The 23,176-nt window shown below is 39.4% G+C and overlaps 1 protein-coding gene and 1 long non-coding RNA gene across 3 annotated transcripts; one reads left to right on the top strand and one right to left on the bottom strand.

Annotated features, from left to right (window-relative positions):
- Positions 1 to 10,359: 10,359 nt before the first annotated feature.
- On the top strand, positions 10,360 to 15,619 carry LOC144703803 (uncharacterized). Of its 2 annotated transcripts, none has more exons than XR_013581633.1 (5): positions 10,360 to 11,711; positions 11,820 to 12,008; positions 12,145 to 13,800; positions 15,191 to 15,349; positions 15,512 to 15,619. It is a non-coding gene; the product is annotated as an uncharacterized LOC144703803 (long non-coding RNA). The 2 variants fall into 2 exon arrangements; XR_013581632.1 differs by having other exon boundaries at positions 10,361 to 11,711; positions 11,860 to 12,008.
- Positions 15,620 to 21,789: 6,170 nt separating this feature from the next.
- LOC144703122 (ethylene-responsive transcription factor ERF023-like) lies at positions 21,790 to 22,628 on the bottom strand. The gene has a single exon (XM_078575218.1). It carries the CDS (start codon positions 22,388 to 22,390, stop codon positions 21,923 to 21,925), a length of 468 nt encoding a protein of 155 aa, XP_078431344.1. The 5' UTR covers positions 22,391 to 22,628; the 3' UTR covers positions 21,790 to 21,922.
- Positions 22,629 to 23,176: the final 548 nt, after the last annotated feature.

Raw genomic sequence — 23,176 nt, 5'->3', positions numbered from 1 at the left:
ATATTTTTAAAAGGAAATTTACTATCTTATTACCTGTTCCATCTGGATTTGGCCCTTCCTTGCCTTGTATTGTGTGAGAAAAATGTTATATATATTTTTGCATACATTAGAATCTTTAAAAGACAAAATTTATAAAAATTTCTGGTTTATTACCAATATGGGATAGTCTTGATTAAAAAAAATTAGTAATGACTTGTAGTACTATCTTTAAGCATAAACAGAGATTATTATCTCAAAGGACCAGGTATACCTCTATCATTGTGAGGTTACTCCTGAAAGAGTACCTGTAGTTTTTCCTTTAGTAGTTTGATCAGGTTGAATAAAAAAAAAATGACATAGAAGAAACTGTTTTATCAAACCTAAATTAAAAAAAAACTCTCAATTTTATTTATTGGTACAGAAAAGAGTGATATTATAATTAACTGAGGTAATCTAGATAATCATATTATATTCAATATATAAGCTTTTTTGTTTATTTATTTTGTAATTCAATATGCATTTGAATTTCAAGATATATATTGATTAATTTATTTTTGCGTACACATGTATTGACCATAAACATAAACAGTAAAATTCTTGTTTACCTATAATCATAAATTTAATATTTTGTCTACAGTTTTGGCTCCATTTCTGAAGTCAGAAGGATACTGAGATGATACATTTAATTAATTACAATGCTTAAAATTGATGAGAATGGTAGTATCAAAGCAGTAGAATATTTATAAGCATACATTTATTTAGTTTGTCCAAGATATATAAAGATAGTAACTTATTATTTTATTTAAATGATAATGTTATAGCCTTTTGATTTGTATTGAATTGGAAGTTTTGCTATGAAGTTATACTCATTGGAATCAAGTACAAACCACACTTGTAGAAAATGAAAAATATATTTTCATGAGATAATCAACAAACAGTATAAATTTATAGCTTAAGTGGGATTATTAAGAGTAAAATATTATAATTGGAAGAGGAATATCTTCCAATGGGTATATTGATATTATATTCAGAGAAAAAACATACCTGCGGATTGGTACATAATAATTCATACTGTATGAAAATGATATTTATATCTATTAATGGAAATTATGGACTAAAATGGAATAAAGTCACATTTTAGAATGAGATTAATGGAGATTCTTAATAACCTAATGTTGCATAATTTCAATGAGACCTTACAGCCTTGGTTGATTTGATTTTTGATAAAAATTCTAGGAGATGTTAACATTTTAAGAAGATACTTGGGGAGATCTAATTATAAAGAGCTATGTTATAAGAGGTGAAACTAATAGATGCCCAATTGTATGAATAATATAACTATGATATGTAATAAATATCCATAGGATAAACAATGCGACATATATTTGTAATGTATAGTTTAAGATTGTATATATATAAGGGAATACTGCACTTAATTATTGGTTGGGCCATAGTGTTATTGTGGCATTGTGGAGAAAAAAAATATTCTGACATAATTAGGGTTAAAAAATATTGTATATTAATATGAAATACTAATTTTTTAAACCATTCCTTATGTAGTATCATAAACAGATATATTTGATATGATATTACCAGATAACATTCTATTATACTATTAATATGTTAAATACCTTATTCTTACCTTCCTATATTTCACATATCCATTATTTAAAAAGGTATAAATGAAATGAATCATTGAAGGATTGCATCATATTAAATAAATATTAATCATTTAATTTAAGAATTAAATCAAATAACTATGAATAATTTATGTATCAATATGAATTATTTTAGCAGATATTTAATCCATGTAAAAGTGTTCCAGAATGTTAATGGTGGAAAATATGATAATATAATATTTTATAAATATTTAATCTTATTTATAATTTTCTAATTTGATAACTGTGTTAAACTTAAAATTTTTAAATAATATTACATTAATTACTCAAGCACTAGCCTACCCTCTTGCTTTCTCTCTCTCAATCGCTCTCTCATTTTTCTCTCTCATTTGCTCTGTTCCTACTCGGTTTCTCCTTTTAACTCTTTCTCTCTCCCTCCCTCTCTCTATCTCTATCTCTTCCTACATCCCCTCGCTTTCCCTCTCTCACTCTATCTTTCTCTATAACATGATAAATGCATGTATATTTCCACATATTTTATATTTTTTTGGCAGTATTAATCTGGAATTTATCATGTTATTATTTGAATTAACTATTTATGCATTAGCTAGAAATTCCAATTTTTACATTTTTTGTTATTTGGCATTAAATTCCTTGAATTCTCTGAAAACAAACAGTTTGATTACTGATGGTTTGAATTATAGTTCCAAATGTGTCAAAATTTACACGAATTAGAGGATACAATTCTTTTGAAATTGGAATTTTTTTGGGAGCTTAGTGATTCTACAAAGGGGCTTGAAAGGATCAAGTGGACTTGTGTACCTTTAAAATAGAAATATGAAAAAGATGGACCACTATCTGACCTTCCCATGGGATCTCAAAAGCCCTCCAAAGAAAGAAGTTGAAGATTACAAGGGGAAGCTCTTAACTCATGGAGAAAAATAGGCAAAATGGCAAGAAAAGATAATAGAAAATGCCCAAAGGGGTATTTTAAAAATTCTTCCTATGTATAAATACTCCTTTTCTCCCTAATTTTCCCTCATTCTGGACGTGATCTAGCAAGTGGCTGTCCAGCAGGAAAATTCATATTTCAGAATCCAGGTTGTTCAACCTGCTTAATATAAGTTTATTGAAGTTTTCTCTTAATCCCATCTCTTTTTTGCATTGAGAAATTCCTGATCCTGGAAAAATATAAGGATCCAGACTTGAGAGGATGCATTGAGGGCTCATTAAACTTGCATTGAGGTTTTAGGAACCTAGATTTACATTTTCCCATCATTATCCCACCATATACCCTTAAAATCCATCACTTTCTCACTCTAAGCACACATTTTCTCTACTTTCTCTTTCTATAATCAGATTTTTCTCTCTCTAAACCTTCAACCATATCCCAAGTTCATACTCTCAAAATTTCATAAAAATTCTCCTTCATTTACACCTTCAAATTCCATCTCAAGCTCTCTCTACACCATTTCTTCATTTTCTCTCTCTATCTCTTCATTTCAGTCATTTTCTCGCTCTAAAATCATTTCTTTCTCTGTCTAAAATTTTTCCCTATCCTTTTTCATACATTTCTAATCCCAACAAAAATCTTGTTAAAATCTAGTCTTAAATTTAATAAAATCAGTTTTCCCCCTTGTCGCCACTACCATGTGGTGGTGTGTGCTGCACTACAGTGCCTATGGTGTCAATATCGCACTTCCGCTGCCGGCCTGCACACGGGAAGTGCATGTACCCACCGGGATGAAGGGGCCCCTGTTCAGGACTTAGCCGAATCGGCCAAGTCCTGAACCTATTGGGCTAAGCCCAATTGGGCTGACCTTGTACGAACCACACCAGGCTCGCCAACCCAAATGGTCTGTCGGCTCTATCACTGCCCACCACCACCGCCGCCACCACTGCTGCTGCCGCTCTGCCGCTGCTGCGGCCAGAGATCGCAGGCAGGTAAATTCTCCACTTTCTCCATTCAAATATTATTAAAAAATAAGGAAAAATCAGAAAAAAATTAGGAAAATTTAATGTTCTACATTTAAAAATTTTTAAAATCAGGAAAAATCCTGAAAGTTCATATAATATAACTCTCATTTTTAATATTTCTAGTGTATTAATTTCCAGTGCAATCAAGTTCATGTAATCATATAATCAAGTTCATATAATCAAGTTCACATAATCTAACTCTCATTTTTAATATTTCTAATGGTTTTTGTGTAAATTAAATTAAACTAAAAATATTTATTTTCAATTTCTGTTGTTAATTAAAATTAGGAATATTATTGCAAAATATTTTTAGTGTTTTTACTTGTATTTTGGTTTAAATTTAAATCATATAAAATTATATAAATTAACTGAAAATCCATAAAAATCCCAGAAATTATCTCTCCTTTTAAAACTCATTTTCTTCATTTCAGGCTTAAGAAAAATTTTGAAATTAGATTTCTGCCTCTTTGTGGATCAACCACTTACTTGCCCTACATTAATTATAGAGTATTTAAGTGTAAATTTTCATAAATATTGGTGGTTAAGTCTAAATTAAAACAATGGCATAATAACTTTAATTTCAACTTATTAATTTCTCTCTCCCCTCTCTCCACATTTTTCCTCTCACTCTTTCCCTCTACCCATCTCTCCTTTTCAGTCTCCCTCTTCTTATCTCTATCTTTCTCTCTCTCTCTCTCACTCTCTCTCTTTCCTTCTCTCTTTCCCTATTAAGTTTTCCTTCTTGTTGGATTCTAAGACCTTGATCTGGTGAAATAAAGGGGAATACTGAAAATGGAATCAAAATGAGATCAACAAAAATGAATCAAATCATTTGGGCATGGATTGCATGCATGATTTCTTGGATATTCTAGTGAGATGTGTTTATCTGCTCAATGGTGAAGCCAATGCTTTTATTCATGTGATGCTGGAGCGTAAAATCTCTCTTCCTTCATCTGAAGAAACCCAGAGCACGCTCTAACGACATTGTTACAGCATCCTGCCTTCATTGGGCTGGAGCGTAGCCCAGAACAGAAGAGAGAAGAAGGGCAAGGGCCCTGAAAAGTTCTGGCATGGGTGAATTTTGTTCAGGGTATGGGTGATTTGTTTATAAATATTCGCAAACTTTAAGTATATCTTCCAACGTTAAAGGATCATTTGTGTGTGAGCCTTTAGGCCCATGTATCAGTCTAGCTGATGATTTAGTGGCCAAGTAACTTTTTATTGGCCCTATAACTTAATTAACTATGTCATAACATAGATTAATTAATAACAAATCGATTTAACCCAATCGATAGGTTGATTCTCCATCCTGCGGGGTTCCAAACTACTCCTCGTGCTCTTGAAGATACAAAGGAGTGTGTATCTTCTCACTCGTGGAACCTATCTATCATCGGTTAATGTGTAGATTATAGTCTCTACTCCACTTAAGACTCATAGGATAACTTAGGGTCAACTTCTAAACCCTTATTGGTCATCCAAGTTAGTACTGATATGTTTGAAAATCATCAAAGAACTCTTCTATAGTATTCCACTACCTTGGCCACAGACTTCATTGCATCTTCCTTGAGTTGTATCCTCTTATACCAAGGGTGGCTGATCCCATGTTGACCACCCAATCATCTTCGTGAACTTCTGCTGCTCCCCAATAAGTCTTATTCATCAAAAATGTATGAGATGTGTAATATGAGATTGGCATGCCAACCAAATTTATCCTACAAATTTGTCATTAACATATCACATGAATTATAATGAATTGTATTTTTGTTAACGAGGTTTATTAAGAGGCAGATTTTTCATTGTGATGCATGCCATTTAATCTATCACAAAAAAATGGGAATCATTATTAATAAGGATTTTATGGATAAGATATGACCTAGGGGAATATCTTTTTCTCTACAAAATTCTAATTATAATCCAAGTTATCGGTACAATGATCCCATGTGTAGAGAGTTAGAAGATAAGGAAGACATTTTTTATAGGTTAGCCTAGTCAATCATGTCTTAGGGATATCCAGCCTGGAGTTGTGAAAACCCTAACCGATATTCTTATGGATTTTTTAGCCTTTCTTAATTGTCCCTTAATTAAAGTTTTATTCACACTGTAAAAATGAAACAAAATAAATATATTAAAACCAAATCATGACATAATCTTATCACCCATTCTCAGTAGATTCGTCTATCATCAGGTTTCTTAGGCGAGTCTCTTTGAGGTATTCACATATCTAGCCTCAAAAAATATCTGCATGATATTTCCTTGTTATCTTCACAAATGATACCTCTCTAAATCCTAAATTATATTTTCACCATCTAATCTCACTAGAAGACATTCTTTTGAGCGAGATGGGAACATGACACATGAAAATGGGTTCCATCATCTATCTTATTCTTGATACCACTCTAGTTGTTACATAAGTACAATTATTTTACATTTTTATTAACGCCAAAATATTATGTGTGGTATGAAAATTAAAATCGCTAAATATACTTTAATGATGATATGTGATTTTTATATATTAATGGTATTTCATGAAATTTACCAACATCATATCATAAAAGAAAATACTTTATCAGAAAACAACCCATGTTAAAATATTTTTATGAGTAAAAATATAGTTCATAGATTTTTTTTAAATATCATAATTTTTTGGGTTTATTCTTGTGTCGCCAGATGCCAAAATTCTATGCATTTACTTGGGGGGTATAGCTAGTTAGTGACACTCCAATTATAAAAATGTCATTATGCAATGAAAAATCACGATGCCATAATTACCAACTGTTTCTTATGCTTATGTACTTTTTGTTACGGAGGACATTGTGGACAGTAAAAAAATCACACAACTTTAATCACAATCCTTGCGATTTTAGAGTTTGAGAAAGGAGGAAAGTGTGGGCCCCTCAAAATAATTATGTACTAAGTCATAATAAATGTGATATTGAAACTATATAAAGCACCTACATGGGGCATTAAATAATTTATGGAAAAGGAATCACAAAGATCACAATGCAAACTTTTTGGAGATTAGGAGGGTGTACCATTTGGTTGACAAACATGCATGAGCTAATGATTAAATTCAAGGATAAAGTAAAGATATGAATGTGTAATCTTTGGTAAATATAAGAATTTTTCCCCATGATGAGAATCACACACATTGATCGATAAGGACAGAGAGAATCCAATTATAGATAATTGTTCAACTTAAAATTAAGATATCTGCCAATCCAAAAGGATTTTCAAGAAGAAAATTTGAGGGCAGGCCTCTATCTCTCTCTCTCTCCTCTTTGCATCCATATCCTTGATCTATAAACAGCCAATATTTAAGCAATTATTATGCTTGTAATCCTTCAAGCTAAAAACAAAAATATATATAAATATACCATTTGATCCCTTGTTTAGTTAAAATTATGAGAAAATGCATCATGGTGGGTTTTAACCATGAATCAATGCATTCATTAACATTTTTTTACCACTTTATTTAGTATTAGATTTAGTTTACTATATATTTCATTAAAAGATATATTAGATCCTGGATATACCTATCAATAGATAGATAGATACTCACATATGTGTAGATATATAGATCCTATCTAGGATGTCACTCTAACTAGGTAGTGTATCACTTCATATGGCCATATTCTATTTGTAAAAATAAAATAAAAATCTATCTAGATATATTGTGATTTGGAGAAATGGACGATTACCATCTATTCAGGTAAAAATATCATGTAATTGCTCCTATTTTAGTAGGTAGAGTGAACCAAAGTGATTTTGAAGTCCATTAATATTTCCATGTGTTCATCCTAAATTGAAGTTTCCTTGATCTTGGCAATAGAATATTTCCTTGATCTAGGCAAAAAATATATCTGCTATGAGTCGTCTTGAGCTCGCTTCATCTTAGTCTTCTCAACATCATCCATTTATTCACATTTACCCACTCAGCGTAGATGCATACATGTCTATCGATTTAAGTACATACCATCCATAACATCCACACAAGTCATCCATACATTTCTAATTTGTTTTCCATTCTCATTCACCATACCCACTTATTGTATTCATTTATGTTGATCATGATCTTTCTCATTTCATCATATTCATAGTTAATAAATATATTGTCTAATCCCCAAATTTCCATATAAAAGACATTAAATTCATTGAGTTATAAATTTTGGCTCATAATTTTCATTGTTATTTGACATAACACTTATTAGACCACATATGAGTTTATCAATACTCTCAGAGACCTTTTCATAAAACCCACTAAAATTAGATCGTATTCACCAACATAAAAAAACCTTGTGTGTGACCCTCTAGGCCAATGTATCGGTTTAGCTTATAAAGAATAATGACCCAATAACTTTTATAAATTAACTATATTAACATGTAGATAAATATTGTGTGTTAATTCAACTTTCTCATATAACTGTCATTGTCATCAGCTGGCATGCATATACAACTTATTTACCCGCATCAGGCCCCCAAATCATCGCCAAACTCTAATCCATCAGTCTATGAAATTTTCTTTGATATGTGTATAAACTTTTTTGGGGAATCACATAAATCTTCTTCCTTGAGTCGATCTCCTCTTAACCAGCCATCCAAAAAGTATATTGGATGTATTAGGCCCTAGTATTGCTTACATAATTGTGACATGAATAAACCTGATTGATAGGAATGTATAGTATTATTCATGGATTTATATGAATAATTTCAGTGAAATCTTTGATTAAAGATCATTAACCATCTATCTTTTGTGTATTTACACTAATGACCAAAAGATCAGTCAGTTTATCACATAAGTAGATCTTGAAAATGATACATTATCAATATAATTTGATATCCATTGGAATGTTTAAAATATGTATTTTTAGTTTTATTATGATTTCATCATAATTCATTTAGTCATTAGGTATATTCAAGGACTTCATTATAAACTTCGTATGACAAATAATAATGAATAACTATTTATTAAATTCAATTCAATGAGACATAGAAGCGGTATTGAGTTAGCCAAATAATTTCCTTCCCTTAATGGTGTGCATAACATATCCCTGATTATGAATGCTTGGATCATTGAAAACACCATTTACATGTGTGGGGATCACTATCCACTTAGGGAACACAGAATGGAAGTTGCAGGATAAGGTCTTCACCATCTTTGACCCCCACTCTGATGATGCTAGTGGGGCTAGAATGGATGCCAACATCACAGTAGTACTTCATAAGTATGGTCTTGCATCAAATAAATGATAGTGTCTAAAATTTGACCTTTGTAATTCTTTGCATGCTTTTTGACATGTTTATTGTTAGCTTTTGCAGATCATGCCTGAAAACATATTTAAAAAATGAGACAATAGTGTGAGCAGTAGCAATACCAAACCACACTTTGACGTGCAATACCACATTTTGTGTGGCTGCCATGTCATGAATGTTGTGATCTGATGAGTAAAAAATCATGCATGTATTTAAGCCTATTTTACAGTTTCCTTGAACTTTTTAGGCCTTCCATGATCGATGTATGGTGCTAACAACAATCTTGTCCATAAACTTGTATTGTTTAAAAGAATTATTACCTTTTGGCTGTTGATCACAATTACCATGTTAACGCAAGGCTTTTTAGGTCATGTTTATGAGGACTTTAACATTATCTTTGAAGTTCTGAATGAGACATGTATTAAGTGTAAGCTTGGAATAAAAGGAATGAAGAAAAAATATTCTAAATAGTGGTTGCAGCCAAAGACAGAAGCCTCTAAAGCCAAGGACCAGTAGCTGCAGCCGCTGCATCCACCAAAGCCAAAGGTGAACAGCTGCAGCAGGGATTGAAGCCAAGGGCCAAAAGTCGCAGCAGCCAAAGAGGCTAGCAGCAGGCAAAGAGCCATCAAAGCCAAAGACCCATTTTTTCATTGTGGTATGTTTCTCTACAAATTTCAAGACCAATCTAACATCACTTTTTCCCCCTGAAGTATTGTTAGGGAAGGGAAATATTATTAGAACAGAATGATCTCATGATAGAAAATCTTGTCTGACGTACAAATTTAACCAATCTGATCTATTGGGGGTTTTGCTTCTGATCTAAGGAGAGCCGCTATGATCTGGGAGAATGATCAGCTGACCCGATAGTCAATCAGAGCCTTCATGGATCAGGTATGATGATTAATCCTCTTTTTCTAATTTCCATACATTACACTACCCATTACGCGGAGTGGAGCAATTACTTTGGGGTGACTACGGATCAAACGCCATCATCAAAGTGCCAATTTGATTGATCGGGGTCATCTATTAATCAAAATCCCAATAAATAGGATCACCTGATCTCATCTTGTTTAATCAGATTTATCATACTCTTTAATGGTTTCCATGATAATATTTTGATTTTGATTTTCTCTCTCTCTTCAGAATAATATCAAAATCAGTGTCATGCTTCCTAGAAAAATGAAACAGTGAAGAGAGACATGATAGTTTTAATTAGACAAAGACTGATGAAGGACCATCCAATAGAGCACGTCCAGACTCGTCACCAGCCACTTCGCAGAGCCCAAGCGGACATGAAGAACCCACATTTCCGCTACCAGGTTTGAGAAGCTGCATCTGCGTCGTCTTGGTACATATGTCATCCATTTGTGTTATTTTCTTTTGAAGGCTCAGTCCTTGTGTACAGGCCCCATCATAGCGTCATTTTATTCTTTTTATGATCATCCTTTGACTATAGGGAGGTCCCCTCCTGTGTAGGGCTCCCCCATTTGTGTTTGTTTGTTTGTTGTTCTACTTGGACCTTTTAGGGGGGGGGGGGGGAAGCCCATGTTTGACTTCTTCCCCCTCCCCCTCTCCTTTGAAGGGGAAGCCCACTAAGCTTCCCCTTCAAAAGGGGCCCACTAGCCCCCCATAACTACCTCCTTCTTGCTACAAGAAGAAAAGTGGGATGGGGGGGGGGGGGTGTGGAACGTGGAGCAGATTGTAGTTGCCAAAGTGCAGTTGTTGAATTTGGATCAAGAAAAAAAAGAAAAGTATTGTGTTGTGTTTCTTCCTATTGTTGTTTTCTCCTTGATTCTCTCTTAGAACTGGCACCGTTCCATTTGAGTTCGACCTGAGAATCTTGCTCATGTATTCTATTCTGTCGTCGGCCAAGGGTCCGCGGCCTGCTCGATCTCTGTATTCTCCATCGCTGACTCGTAATCTTCGCATGATTGGGTCACTGTTCGTGACGGTTGTTCATCAGATCCAGATATTATGCATAGTGGACGTTCATCATATTTTTGTGATTCGTCGTTATCAGCACATCCTTGAGATCATCAGCGACTACCAGATATCCCGGTTGGGATTAGAAGACCTTGGTTAACCTTCTCTCACCTGAATCATTTCCCGCTGGTTTGAAAGATTGATCGAGGATTCGGCAGTCCAGATCTGCGATCGATTGAATCTGCCAAACATTATAATCCTCCCAGAACACGCGATTCTTTTGCCGACACGGTCGAGCTTCACTGCGCTCACCTCATGAGCGCCGTTGCTTCCACCATCAAGCCACGTCTGTTGTGGCGTTCACTGCGCCTCCACCGTTTAATCAATGCTAGTGATATATCAGGGATACTTCTCCTTGATTGCTACAAAAGATTGATCGAGGATTCGGCAGTTCAGATCTGCCATTGATTGAATCTGCCAAACATTATAATCGTCCCAGAAAAGGCAATTCATTCGCCGACATGGTCGACCTGTGCGCTCATCTCTTAAGCACCATTGCTTACACCATTAAGCCACGCCCGTTGTGGTGTTCACTACGCCTCCACCATTTAATCAACGGTAGTGTTATACAGGGATACTTTTGCTTGATTCCTTATCCTCCATCTGCCCAAGTTCTACTTCGACCATAACCGCACCAAAATGATCGCTCTCACGCCGTTGCAGAACCGCTGCCGTCCTAACCTATGTGGTCGTTGTGACTACAACGACAAGGCCATCATCAGTCCCAGTAGGCTAGAGGGACGTTGTTTTTCCTTGATTTTACTTGCAGTCTCAGATCTAATCAGTCATCATCACCTGTTTCCCCACACATTTTCAAACGTGCATGCTTGATCCTTCAATCAATTCTGTGGCTCATTCTGACCTCCCGAGCCACTACCATTGCCACCAAAGGTCAACGATACGGTTAGTCTTGTGCGGGCCCCTGTCTACTCTTTTTATTTCCACTCCGGTGTGTCATCTCGCTATGTTATCATCTGCCCGCGGATTCAACATATTGGACACCATTTTCAGGCTGCATTATCTTCAACAAGGATTGTTTTCTGGTTGATAGGTCTTCATATAACGCCAGAACCATCCCTCCAACCAGAGTTTCTGAGCACCTCGCAGACTATCACTTTTCGCCTCTCGCCCAAGAGACGGCTGCACTGTAGTCAGAACTCATCCCATAATTCATCACTATAGTCAGAACTCGTCCCACAGGTTACGTCCCTCTCCCTCCCGTCTTTGTGGCGTGTTTATCTTCATCAGTGCCGGTCTCTGATTTTTCTACTGCCCTGAGTGAAATCTATTTGTATTAAAAATACTCACCAAAACGTAATTGTTAAACTCTTTGAAGGTGCTGGATCAATTCGTATACGTCGTTGGTGTGGACATCCTTGGTTTCACACAGATCACACAGATCTGTGTGACGGCCTTCGAGTTGATCACACAGATCATTGGGAGCTTGGTTGTGAAACGACTCTCTCCGTGTCCTTAATGGGGCTGCACCTCGGATCGTTCGGCTCTTCTGACATATTTCTCGTTAATTATTTTCAACATACGCATCATAACATCTCATCACATCGTGTTTGTGTCCGTTCTCTTGTGTTGTAACATAAGACGCTCGATCATGTTCGTCGTGTTACATCAAAGACCTAAAAATTCAACATTTCAATATTTTTCAATACTCCATATTTAAATACCTGAAATCTATAAAAATCATTAACCATGACAAAATTAGTCCTCTCAAATTTACGCATCATCAATCTCTTGCATTTTTAATTAATAGAATAATAACATGGTGCATGGTTTCTCGCATGTCTTGTTCGTGGATAATACAAATGTGATTTTTATTCAATTTTGGGTATATTCACTTTAATGTCTTTTCATGTGCTATATTATTTTGTAGCAGAGTGCTTTATTGTGTAGAGATTACATTGGATTTATTCATGGATTTTCTATTTATTTACTCCATAGAATTCATTTTGTATAGAGCTTAATGTTCACCAAACTAGCCACCAAGTCGATTGCGGATAGCGCTTTACCCTAAATAGAAGACAAATTTAGCTTAAAAAATATTACCTATGGCGCATCTGAGCTGCGTGGACAAACCAAACAGTCCTTGATATTTGTTAAAGAGGAGTTCTACTCGGCACAGTCACAGGATGGCTCGATAGGGACTTAACCAAGATTAGCTAGTAATGATTAACTATCGTATACTCGTTAGAGATAGAAATTAGGATCCAATATAAGTTTCAATATAGAATAGGATCAAAGATAGAAATTAGGATTAAAGATAGAATAGGATTACTCAACAGAATAATTGTCGCAACAGTCCACCGATCCAACGGATGAGATCGGTGGACCCATGTGCGTTATAACGGTCACGATTGAGCACTTTTGAATTTATATATCCGTTGATGTCGTTACAACGGATATATAAAACAACGGCTCATTACTATATTTACAATTACAAATCCCCTATATATACACAACTCATGTAAACACTTAAATTTGGGGGAAAATACAAAGATCCACTATTCCAACTATTCGCTCAGCGTTCATCTTTCTTCTCGCTTCTTCCATCTTCTTCTTTCTTTCTTCATCTTCTATCTTCAGTCTCTCTCTCGAAGATCTCTTACAATATTAAAATACTCAATACATGCTTATGATTCCACATATGAGTGTGAAACTTGTTGTGCCAAGGACGCCACAAAGGTCGTCCAAGTGACGCTACCACCAGAAGGCAGTACAAGCCTCTTTCTCATACCATATTTTTTTTTGTTCATCCTAAAGAACATGATGGGTTGAAGGCCAGTACTAGTGTGGAATTCTGTACAGAGGAGCTAGTAGACAAGGACTCTTTGGCAGAAGGTGACCCTTGAGGGTTTGAATGCTAGAAGAGACAAAGGATATCTTGTTATTAGTCGGCTTGTTTGTCACATGGACTTGCCATGACATTGGGTGGATACTGTTGCGGAAGAAGACACATCAACTTGCGACTTAGACTGAGGTGATCTATTCTACTCTTGTGGTCATTTAGCCGTGGAGGATAAAATTATTTGTGAGGATGATGGTGGAGATTACATGCATGTTATCTGATGTTGACTGCGTGGCAGTCACAACAAATGTGTGGATGGTGGAGAATGGTTGTAGACTTTTGGCATAATTGCTCACTTGATCAATGCTCAATGGACCTACAATGAACTTTTCCTCACTTTTGGGAGCTCTAGGAAGCATGATGGAGAGTGTATGGGATAAATAATTGTTTACCTGATGGAGTAATTTGGCCTGGACTCAATCTTGAATAATGTTAAGTGTACTGCTTTGTAATGGAGACGTTGATTATAAGATAAAATGTTTAATGTGATTTCCATTGTAATTATGTGTAGTGAGGATTAACAAAACATAAAGTAATAAAAGAATGATTGTCATATTAGGTAGAAAAATATGTGATAGAAACATGAGGTTTAGAGCCAAACGACACATTTCATGCATCACGCGCATAATGAGCATCATTGTTCAAGCGACACTGAAGAGTTTTGTTATCCCCATTATGGCACGCATATTTGAGGAAGAGAATGATATCAGCATGACTGCTGACCTTTATGACAGTGAACAAGATGTTGAGGAGGGAGTGGAAGATGAAAAACTAGTCACGTAGATGTACCAATTCTCTAGGCGATGTGGTGACTAAAGTAGGAACAATGTTAGGGATCATTCATTGAACAGAAAAGAGACAAATATGTCATCCATATCTCTGTATGACACATAAATTTAAGGTAAGATTACCTACACTTGATTGCCTGACATAGTGTAGTAGCACATAGAGGATGCTAGAATAAGCAGTTGAAAAGCAGGGTGTGATTGATCAAGAGGTTGCATATTTCATATAGGGGGCACTAAACGAAGATCTCGCATGAAAAATATGAGCTACTCAATGAGTGTGTTTTCCTATTGGGTCTGTTCGCATGCATAACAGATCATGTAATCTGGTCATAGAGATGGTCCTTTTGTGAGACCGAATCTCTTTCGTATGATTGTGCGGTGCGGTGCAAAAATCACACCACACTTCGCACATAAAATTCGCACACAACACAGCACACCACACAGACCTCTGTGTGGTGCGAATGTGAAAATTTGTGTAGACCATCTCGCTCTCATTTGTTTTCTCCCCCTCTTCCTCTCTCTCTCTCTTTGTCATTTTTTCTCCCCTCTTCCTCCCTCTCTCTCTCGCTCTCTGTCGTTTTCTCTCCCTTCTTCCTCTCTGATGTCGGACGTCATCCGGTCGACACCGAATATGATGGTTCGGTACCGATAAAAGATGATGGTATCGCATGTAACCCTAACGGGTTATGCGACTACGATGCAATAAATGAATGCCCTGCGTGTCGTACGTGCAGGCTCCGACTCCAGGGAGGCGCCGAGCTCCGAGCTTGGACAGAGTCGCCGGGTGACGGCGATGGTGGCCTCTCAAACCTTGTCAGAGCGACGTAGGCTTCTACGGCCGAACGGAATCAATCCGTAGGACTCGCACGTAACGAACGTACTCGTCTGTACCAGTAAGACACTCAAATATTTCGTTGTAATTTTCTCTCAATTCTTTCCTCTCTCACCTATCTAGCCCGAGCGCGGTGGACTCAAGACGAAAGTATACTGCCGAAGGTAAAATAACAAGCGGCGAAGAGAGGACGTACCTCATTGTCGGGTGGTTTGTCGTGCAGGTTGTTTGTTGATAGTGGCATCTGAAGCAAGTGCAATGGAGAGGAGCCAGAGAGCGTCGGCGGAGGGTGAAGGAGGGACCGAGGAGGCACGGGACGAGGTGTAGCTTCAGCTCAAGTAGGCGGTGAGCCTGGCTAGCACGTCCCTATAGGGATCAGGGCCGGCAAGCCCAAGGCAGGTGCGAGCGATGGAACGTCTCGACGGTGGACGCAATCCGTGACGACCGTTGGCAACAATACGTATGGCCGAGCGGACCAGAGGGTGCGAGAATACGGTGTGGACGACGGCACGTGGGATGACTGGCGCCGGGTAGTCCGACGGTAGCTGAGTGGCATGAGTTGATCAGCGGCGTCTTGCCTGGTGCGGCGGACGGGTGCAACGAGGTTGGATCTGAGAGGTTGCAGCGGCCTGTCAACTCCTCTTCGACCGGTGCGGCGAACGGGCGTCGACGTGGTGACAGGATCCGGCCCCTTCAGGCACCTGTTGGACAGGCGAAAGCCCAAAACCGAGTGCAATCGGCCAACCCGACTGGCCGTCTCGATGGAAATTGGCAATGCCTGAATCGTCGCCGGTTGATTCGCAAGGGGGGAGGGTCGTTGGCAACTCCGAGAATGAATAGCTTTCAGTCCGAGCTAATTCTCCCGTCCGCAAGGAAACTTCAACGTTCGGGACCAAGGATCGGTCACCGGGCGTTATGCCGATGGCCGAACGAAAAAAGGCCAGAACGGTTACCGTGAAATTGACACGATCAGCGCCCAATTTAGTATAAAATCGGAATTCTCCGTCCACTGGAGTCTACCCGACCATTGGCCGCGTCCGACAGCGACGGAGGCAGGTCGGTGGCGCGGACGCGGGCCTACGGTGCTCCCCACAGGTCAGATTGATCGTCCATCAGGCGAGCCGCGGTGAGCCAATGCAGGACTGGTCCATGAGGAGAGAGAATATGGAGGGGGTGAGGGGGAATGACGGCCTGAGGCACCCTCACTGGCGTCGCCAAATCTCCCGACTCTCCCTTTACCTTCTTCTTCCTTCCGTCCTCTTCTTCTCTTCTTCACCCTCCCTTCTTCCTGTTGTGGGAGGGGGAGACCTGTCTTTCCTTAAGCAAAATTCCAATTTCAGGAAAAAAAAACGAGTCTAAGCACTTACAGCGCCCCCCTCTTCCTTCACATATAAAGGGGAGGAGGTCAAATGGGCCCCCTAAGTGGGTCAACAAGGAGGTAGAGTCGATTAGGGGCCCTTATATAATGGCCCCCCATTACACATAGAAAGGGGAAATTAAGACATAAAAAGAAGAGAAAACAAGCAGAGAAGAGCACAATGGAGGGGACCCAAAATGGCTAAGGGCCCCTCCCCGTGACGACGACGAGGGACGTGCGGAAGCGTGTCACAACCGTGACGTAAAGACGAGATGAGTAAGAACACAAAACACGAGAAAGAACGAAGAAAACAAAACGCGATAATTCGAGCAATTTCACCTGCTCTTCGACGACTATGTCGGGCGGCGCGGACGACGTCGTCGACGATCTTCGATGGCGTGGCCCATCACTCTCTCTCTCTCTCTCTCTCTCGCTCTCTGTCATTTTCTCTCCCCTCTTCCTCTCTCTCTCTCGCTCTCTGTTGTTTTCTTTTTCTTTCCCTCCCCTCATCCTCTCTCTCGCTCTCCTTTTAAGAAGACTCCCCCAAGTCCCAATCCCAAGGCTCTTATCGATCTATCTTCTATATTGGTTCTTGCTCTCTCATTCTATGTGTATATATCCATCTATGTATCTATCTTGATTCTTCCTTGAGAACGCCTTTTGCTACATTCGGCATTTCAGATTAGTGAATTCTTCAGAATTCAGATATCTCCTCTCTCTTAAATCTCTATCCATCTATCTCTCTCTCTATGTGGTTCTTCAGAGTTCAGATATCTCCTCTCTGCTCAGTTATGTATGTTTCCCTCTCTTTTTTTTCAGTCTATCTATCTCTGTAATCTATCCATCTATCTATTCATTACCAATTTTCTTCCTCACCATCCACATTGATAGCAGCACATTCTCCGTTGAATTCTTGATTTTAGGTTTTCATTCGCTATGTGTTCTCTTTCACTACTCTTGATTTTGCAATTCGTTTTGTTCGATTGGTCATTTCACTTCTGTATGTTTTTGTTCTTTTCTTCTTCTCTTTGACAAGAGATTTTGATTTTGTTTTGATAAATTTTACCGCTGATTTTTATGAATGTTCCTCATTCTTTCAGCCCACTCGTTCTTTTCCGGTTATTCTCGTCAACGATTACTCCTAACAAGTTTTTGCTCTACTAATTCTTGATTTCTTTTCCCCCTCTCTTGGCTTTTTAAGTCTTCATCGTTTCCCTGTTCCCTGTTCCCTGTTCCCTGTTCCGTTCTGTTTTATTTCCATCTCATCTTTGATTGATCGTGTTTATTAACTACTCTTTCTCTGTTCCTACTCTGATGATTTTCGCTCGCCCTTTTATTTTCTAGCATTTTTCTCCTCTTTGTTCTCATCCATGATATCAAGTTGAGCGGACGCCATTCTTATCTAATGCATCGTAGCATGATATGACATGCTACATCTAATTCCTCATAGCACTTACATTTCCCTGGCGCAGTCTGATGTGGCTGGCTCCATAGCACCCGACACTGTCTTTGTCTTTCTCCCGACATAATACTCATCGATTGGCTTGTGATTTTTGCCATAGAATTAGACCACCGATTGCGGATTGTACCACTATCAATGCTATCTGTAATCTATCCATCTATCTTAAAAATTTTAAGTTAAATAATTATTACCGATTATGTGTGAATATGTGCAATATGCGGTGCGAATTACCGCACGAATTTGCACCACGTCAAATATTCATATCCCTTACTTCACCACATCAAAATAGTTCTGCCAATATGTCCAGTCTTGGGGTGTGTACGACAGGTCATCCCCTAATTAGAAAATAGAACCCACATTTGACGAAGTATCTCTAGATGTGCGACATGTAGTTTACTCTTAAGTACACCCTCTTGACTTGTTTATCCTTTCACCCCGTCCTGACTGAATTGGGTTACGGACCAGTATGATACCTCTCGTCTCGTCTCTCTCTTTATAATCTCTATTTAGTTAAATCTGCACCATTGGAATCCTGCCTGCTTCTAAACCTCACCCCCATGTTGCTCAAAGTTTCCATCATTTTTTCATATTAGTTTATAATGTTGCCCAAATTAATATCACTTCTCGTGAATTACTAATAAATTGTTTGGAATGGGTTATTAACTCCAGAGAAAGCCACGGATAAATCGCCTTCAGAATGTCATTGGTAATCAAATTTCGGCTAAAGTTTTGGTATTTGAAATTTATTGTGTATATCCATGGTTTGTGCTATTTATTTCTACGGGAATGGATTGAGCTATCTATAATTGAGCACAAAATGCCCGAGGGATTTGACCTTTTAATCGAGAATAAGTGACGCAGGTATCCAAATTTATGATGAAAATAAGTATGAAAGATGAATGCAAGACATACCCTGTAGAGACACGTAAATGAGTAAATACGTGGATGAGGCTATAGATTCGATTCATCATCGGCCGTCCATATCCGATAGTTGATGAATCATGAAGTCTAAGAGATGATGTTTGACTGATGCGAGGTTTTGGATAAAATTGTCAAGCACTCCTGAATGAGATATGTATCTTGTGTGATGAACATGTTGTCTCATAATTCAGATAATTTGTTGAAAATATGAGATCTAATCGTAAATTGATAATTATTCGTATTAACTTATTCAGACATTGGCCTCTGACGTGGTGGTTAAAATCCCTTTGGGTTGTGGTTTCAGTACTCCCTATCATAAAAAAATAGGTTGTTCTTTGAAATCACTTAATACATGAATAAACAAGGATTTTTACTGTTAGGATCGGTACCTGGTCGCTGATCTAAAGCTGGATCAGATGGGATCGCTGATCAGATCGACTGTACGCTGCGGACCACCACGGAATATGAGCATTCACGCGCGCCAAGCCTGAAGGCGACGGTCGTTCCACGTAAAACGTGGATCCATGCGATAAGTAATGTTATAACTTCAGTCAGCTACTATCGTACAGTATATTAAATAAGTCCGTCTATTCAACGACTAGCGTATCTGTGCGCCAGGTATTAAAGAAACCTATACTGGATGTACGGCAACCCAGACTGGGGCACTTGGGTGAGAGACGTAGAGAGAGCTAGAGCTAGAGCTAAAGAGAGAGATAGAATAGACAAAGATAGATATGGATATCGAGATAGAGATAAGGAAAGGGAAAGGGAAAGGGAAAGGGAAAGGGAAAGGGAAAGAGATGGGAAAGGGAAAGGGAATGGGAAGCAAAAGGGACGGGGATAGGGAGAGGGAAAAAGAAAGAGAAAGTAAAGGGAAAGGGAAGCAAAAGGGACGGGGATAGGGAGAGGGAGAGTAATAGAGATAGAGATAGAGGTAGAGATAGATAAATGGAAAGATATATAGACATAGATAGAGAATGATGAGAAGATAAATAGATGTCTATAGAGAGAGAAAGTTATTACTAGATTCAGATAGAGTTAATAATAGATTGAGATATATGATGGAGAGAGAGGTAGAGATAGATGCTGGAGAGAGAGGTAGAGATAGATTGAAATGGAAAGAGAGATAGAGATAGAGAAAGATAGTGATTGGCAGAGATAAATGGAGACAGAGATCGATAGGAAGTGGGAGAGAGATAGAGAGAAATGCATAGAAAGCGAGTGAGCGAGAGAGACTGATAGGTAGCTTGTGTGTGAGAGAGAGAAATATAGATAGGTATAGTGCAGGGATGCGGAGGGGACGATTTTTCGTCACGGGACAAAAAAATTGTCCCGTCCCGGAATATGGACGGAAAACTGTCCGTCCAGAGGTCTCGGACTATGGACAGACGAATCTGGACGGAAAACCGGCAGATTCACCTCCGACGGTTGAGCTGTTGCCACAGCCTTGCTATGACAATTTGCATCAGTCCCTGTAATTTTACGTGTGCGCTGACGGACCCGCTCAGAAATAATTGTATATATGTCCCTTTGTATTCTCTCTCCTCCTTAATTCCCTAAAAAATTGAAAAAAATTATATTAATATTTTAAAAATATAAATAGGTTTTTTTAGTCCGGGACAAGGGCTGGGACAAAAGTTCGTCCCGGGAGGACTAGAGGGGATGAAAAACCATCCCGGTACAATTGGACGGGATGGTTTTTTTATTGTTGGACGAAAAACCGTCCCATCCTTCGTTCCTGAACTTACTCTGGACATCAGACGGGAAGAAATTTGTCCCGTCCCGTCCATCATCCACGTCCAGGAAGATCCGGAACTATATCATAGGTAGTGAGAAGGGAGAGAGAGAGAGATAGGTAATGCGAAGGAGGGAGCGAGAGAGAAAGAGGGAGAAAGAGGTAGTGTGAGAGAGGGAGAGAGAACGAGAAAGAGAGATAGGTTGTGTGAGGGAGGTAGAGAGCTGAGAGAGAGACATAGAAAGATAGGTAGTGTGAGAGAGGTAGAGAGATGAGAGAGATATAGGTAGTGTGAGTGAGGGAGAGAGAGAAGCAGAGAAAGACAGGTAGTATGAGAGAGGTAGAGCGATGAGAGAGAGATAGGTAGTGTGAATGAGGGAGAGAGAGAAGCAGAGAAAGATAGGTAGTGTGAGAGAGGTAGAGAGGGATGAGAGAGAGATAGGAAGTGTGAGTGAGGGAGAGAGAGAGAGACAGAAAGATAGGTAGTGTAAGAGAGGTAGAGAGATGAGAGAGAGAGAGAGATAGGTAGTGTGAGTGAGGGAGAGAGAGACAGAAAGATAGGTAGCGCAAGAGAGGTAGATAGATGAGGGAGAGAGAGAAATAGGTAGTGTGAAGTGAGGGAGAGAGAGAGACAGAGAAAGATAGGAAGTGTGAGAGAGAGAGATAGGTAGTGTGAGGGAGAGAGAGAAACAGAGAAAGATAGGTAGTGAGAGAGAGACACAGAGATAGGTAGTGTGAGAGAGGTAGAGAGCTGAGAGAGAGAGAGAGAGATAGGGAGTGTGAGAGAGGGAGAGAGAACGAGAGAGAGAGATTGGTAGTGTGAGAGAGGGAGAGAGAGATTGGTAGTGTGAGAGAGGGAGAGAGAGATTGGTAGAGTGAGAGTGGGAGAGAGAACGAGAAAGAGAGAGATAGGTATTGCAAGAGAGAGCGGAAGAGGTGGATAGGTCGCGAAAGAGATAGAGGGGAAGAGGTAGACTGGTAGTGCGCGAGAGAACGATAATGAGAGAGAGACTCAGCACTTCATCAGAGCAAAGAACGAACGGCGAATTCCGTCTTTCAAGTTAACAGAGAAAAATACGCGGCGCAAGCCGCAGCAAAGACAGACCGACAATGCTCTCCATAGAGTGACCCTACTCTTGTTAGGCACGATGGAGGAGGATCAGAACGACGGCCCCGAGAGCTCCTCCCACCCATCTCCTCTGAAGTCCACCGCGGGCGCGCACCGCCAGCCATTAATCCCCGGAAGCTCCCCAATCTCTCTCCATATATCGTCCTCCTCAAACGAAGACACCAACGACGACGCCTTCGGCGCGCCGCCGGCCTCCGCCGGAACCATGGCGGCGGCGGCGGCCGCCGCCGCCTGAATATCCCGCGACGAAGACGAAGATGGCCGGGGAAGAGTATCGACTAAGTCGGGGAAGTTCAGTACCGCCGATCTTCCTTTAAGATGCAGAGCGCCGACGTCGTAAGCTCGCGCGGCCATTTCCGCGGTGGAGAAGGAGCCCAGCCATATCCTCGACTTCTTCTTGGGTTCTCTTATCTCCGAAACCCATTTCCCCCAGCGCCTCTTTCTCACCCCTCTGTACAGGCGATGCCTCCTCCCTCCTACTCCCCAGTCCTCCTCCATGTAATCTTCTTCCTGGTGCTGCTTTCCCCAAAGCTATATAACGCCGTCTTCGGTGAGCTCTACACAGTACAAGTTACCATTGTTAGAGTCGGACCCCAGAGAGAGGCCTCCGCTTCTAACGGAGCTCCGCTGCGGGTGGGGATGGCGCTGCAGCTGGTGTTCGCTGCCTCCGACGGCGACGTCACACCGGCCAACTTATAAAAAATGATAGAAGATCTCAAAAGCTAAGCTTCGGGCCTGGAAGATCGAGAAGAATAGCTAAGTCAACGGCTCTGATTTACCCCTCGCTCTTCCCCCGTATTTTATGCCATTAATCCGTGATATCACACGTGCTCTTTGATAGATCAATACAGCTGCAATGGATGCCAGAAAATACTATTAATGAAAGCTCACATGGGCAGCCATGCTCAGACTCCGACTGATTTCTTAATGAGATGGAACTGAGATTGTTCATCGCAATAATTTTGTCTATTACTTCAGAAACGTTAGGATTTGGAGAGGTTTATGTTACTTCCGGGCGTTAGTTATGCCTAATTGCTTATATGACTGATTACTATCAAACTGAAGAGATGATGTGGAGTCTGTAGACATGAAGAATTTTCTCAAGTTGGGGGGGTGTTGCGGCCGACGTCATCAGTGACGCTGAGGCAGGAAATGAATGCTGCCACGCGTAATAACAGGGAGAGTCGTCCGGAGGATGCTTACCATAGAAGGAAGAGAGGTTCTAGAAGTCAGTAGGCCTCGCTTGGCCGGTGGCCGCCCACCAAGGATTAGGGGTAATCGCTT

Source organism: Wolffia australiana, chromosome 5 (genome assembly GCF_029677425.1).
Source record: "Wolffia australiana isolate 7733 chromosome 5, ASM2967742v1".
Classification (NCBI taxonomy): domain Eukaryota; kingdom Viridiplantae; phylum Streptophyta; class Magnoliopsida; order Alismatales; family Araceae; genus Wolffia; species Wolffia australiana.
Note: the sequence above shows the minus strand (reverse complement) of the source record. Positions and strands in the feature narration are given on the sequence as shown.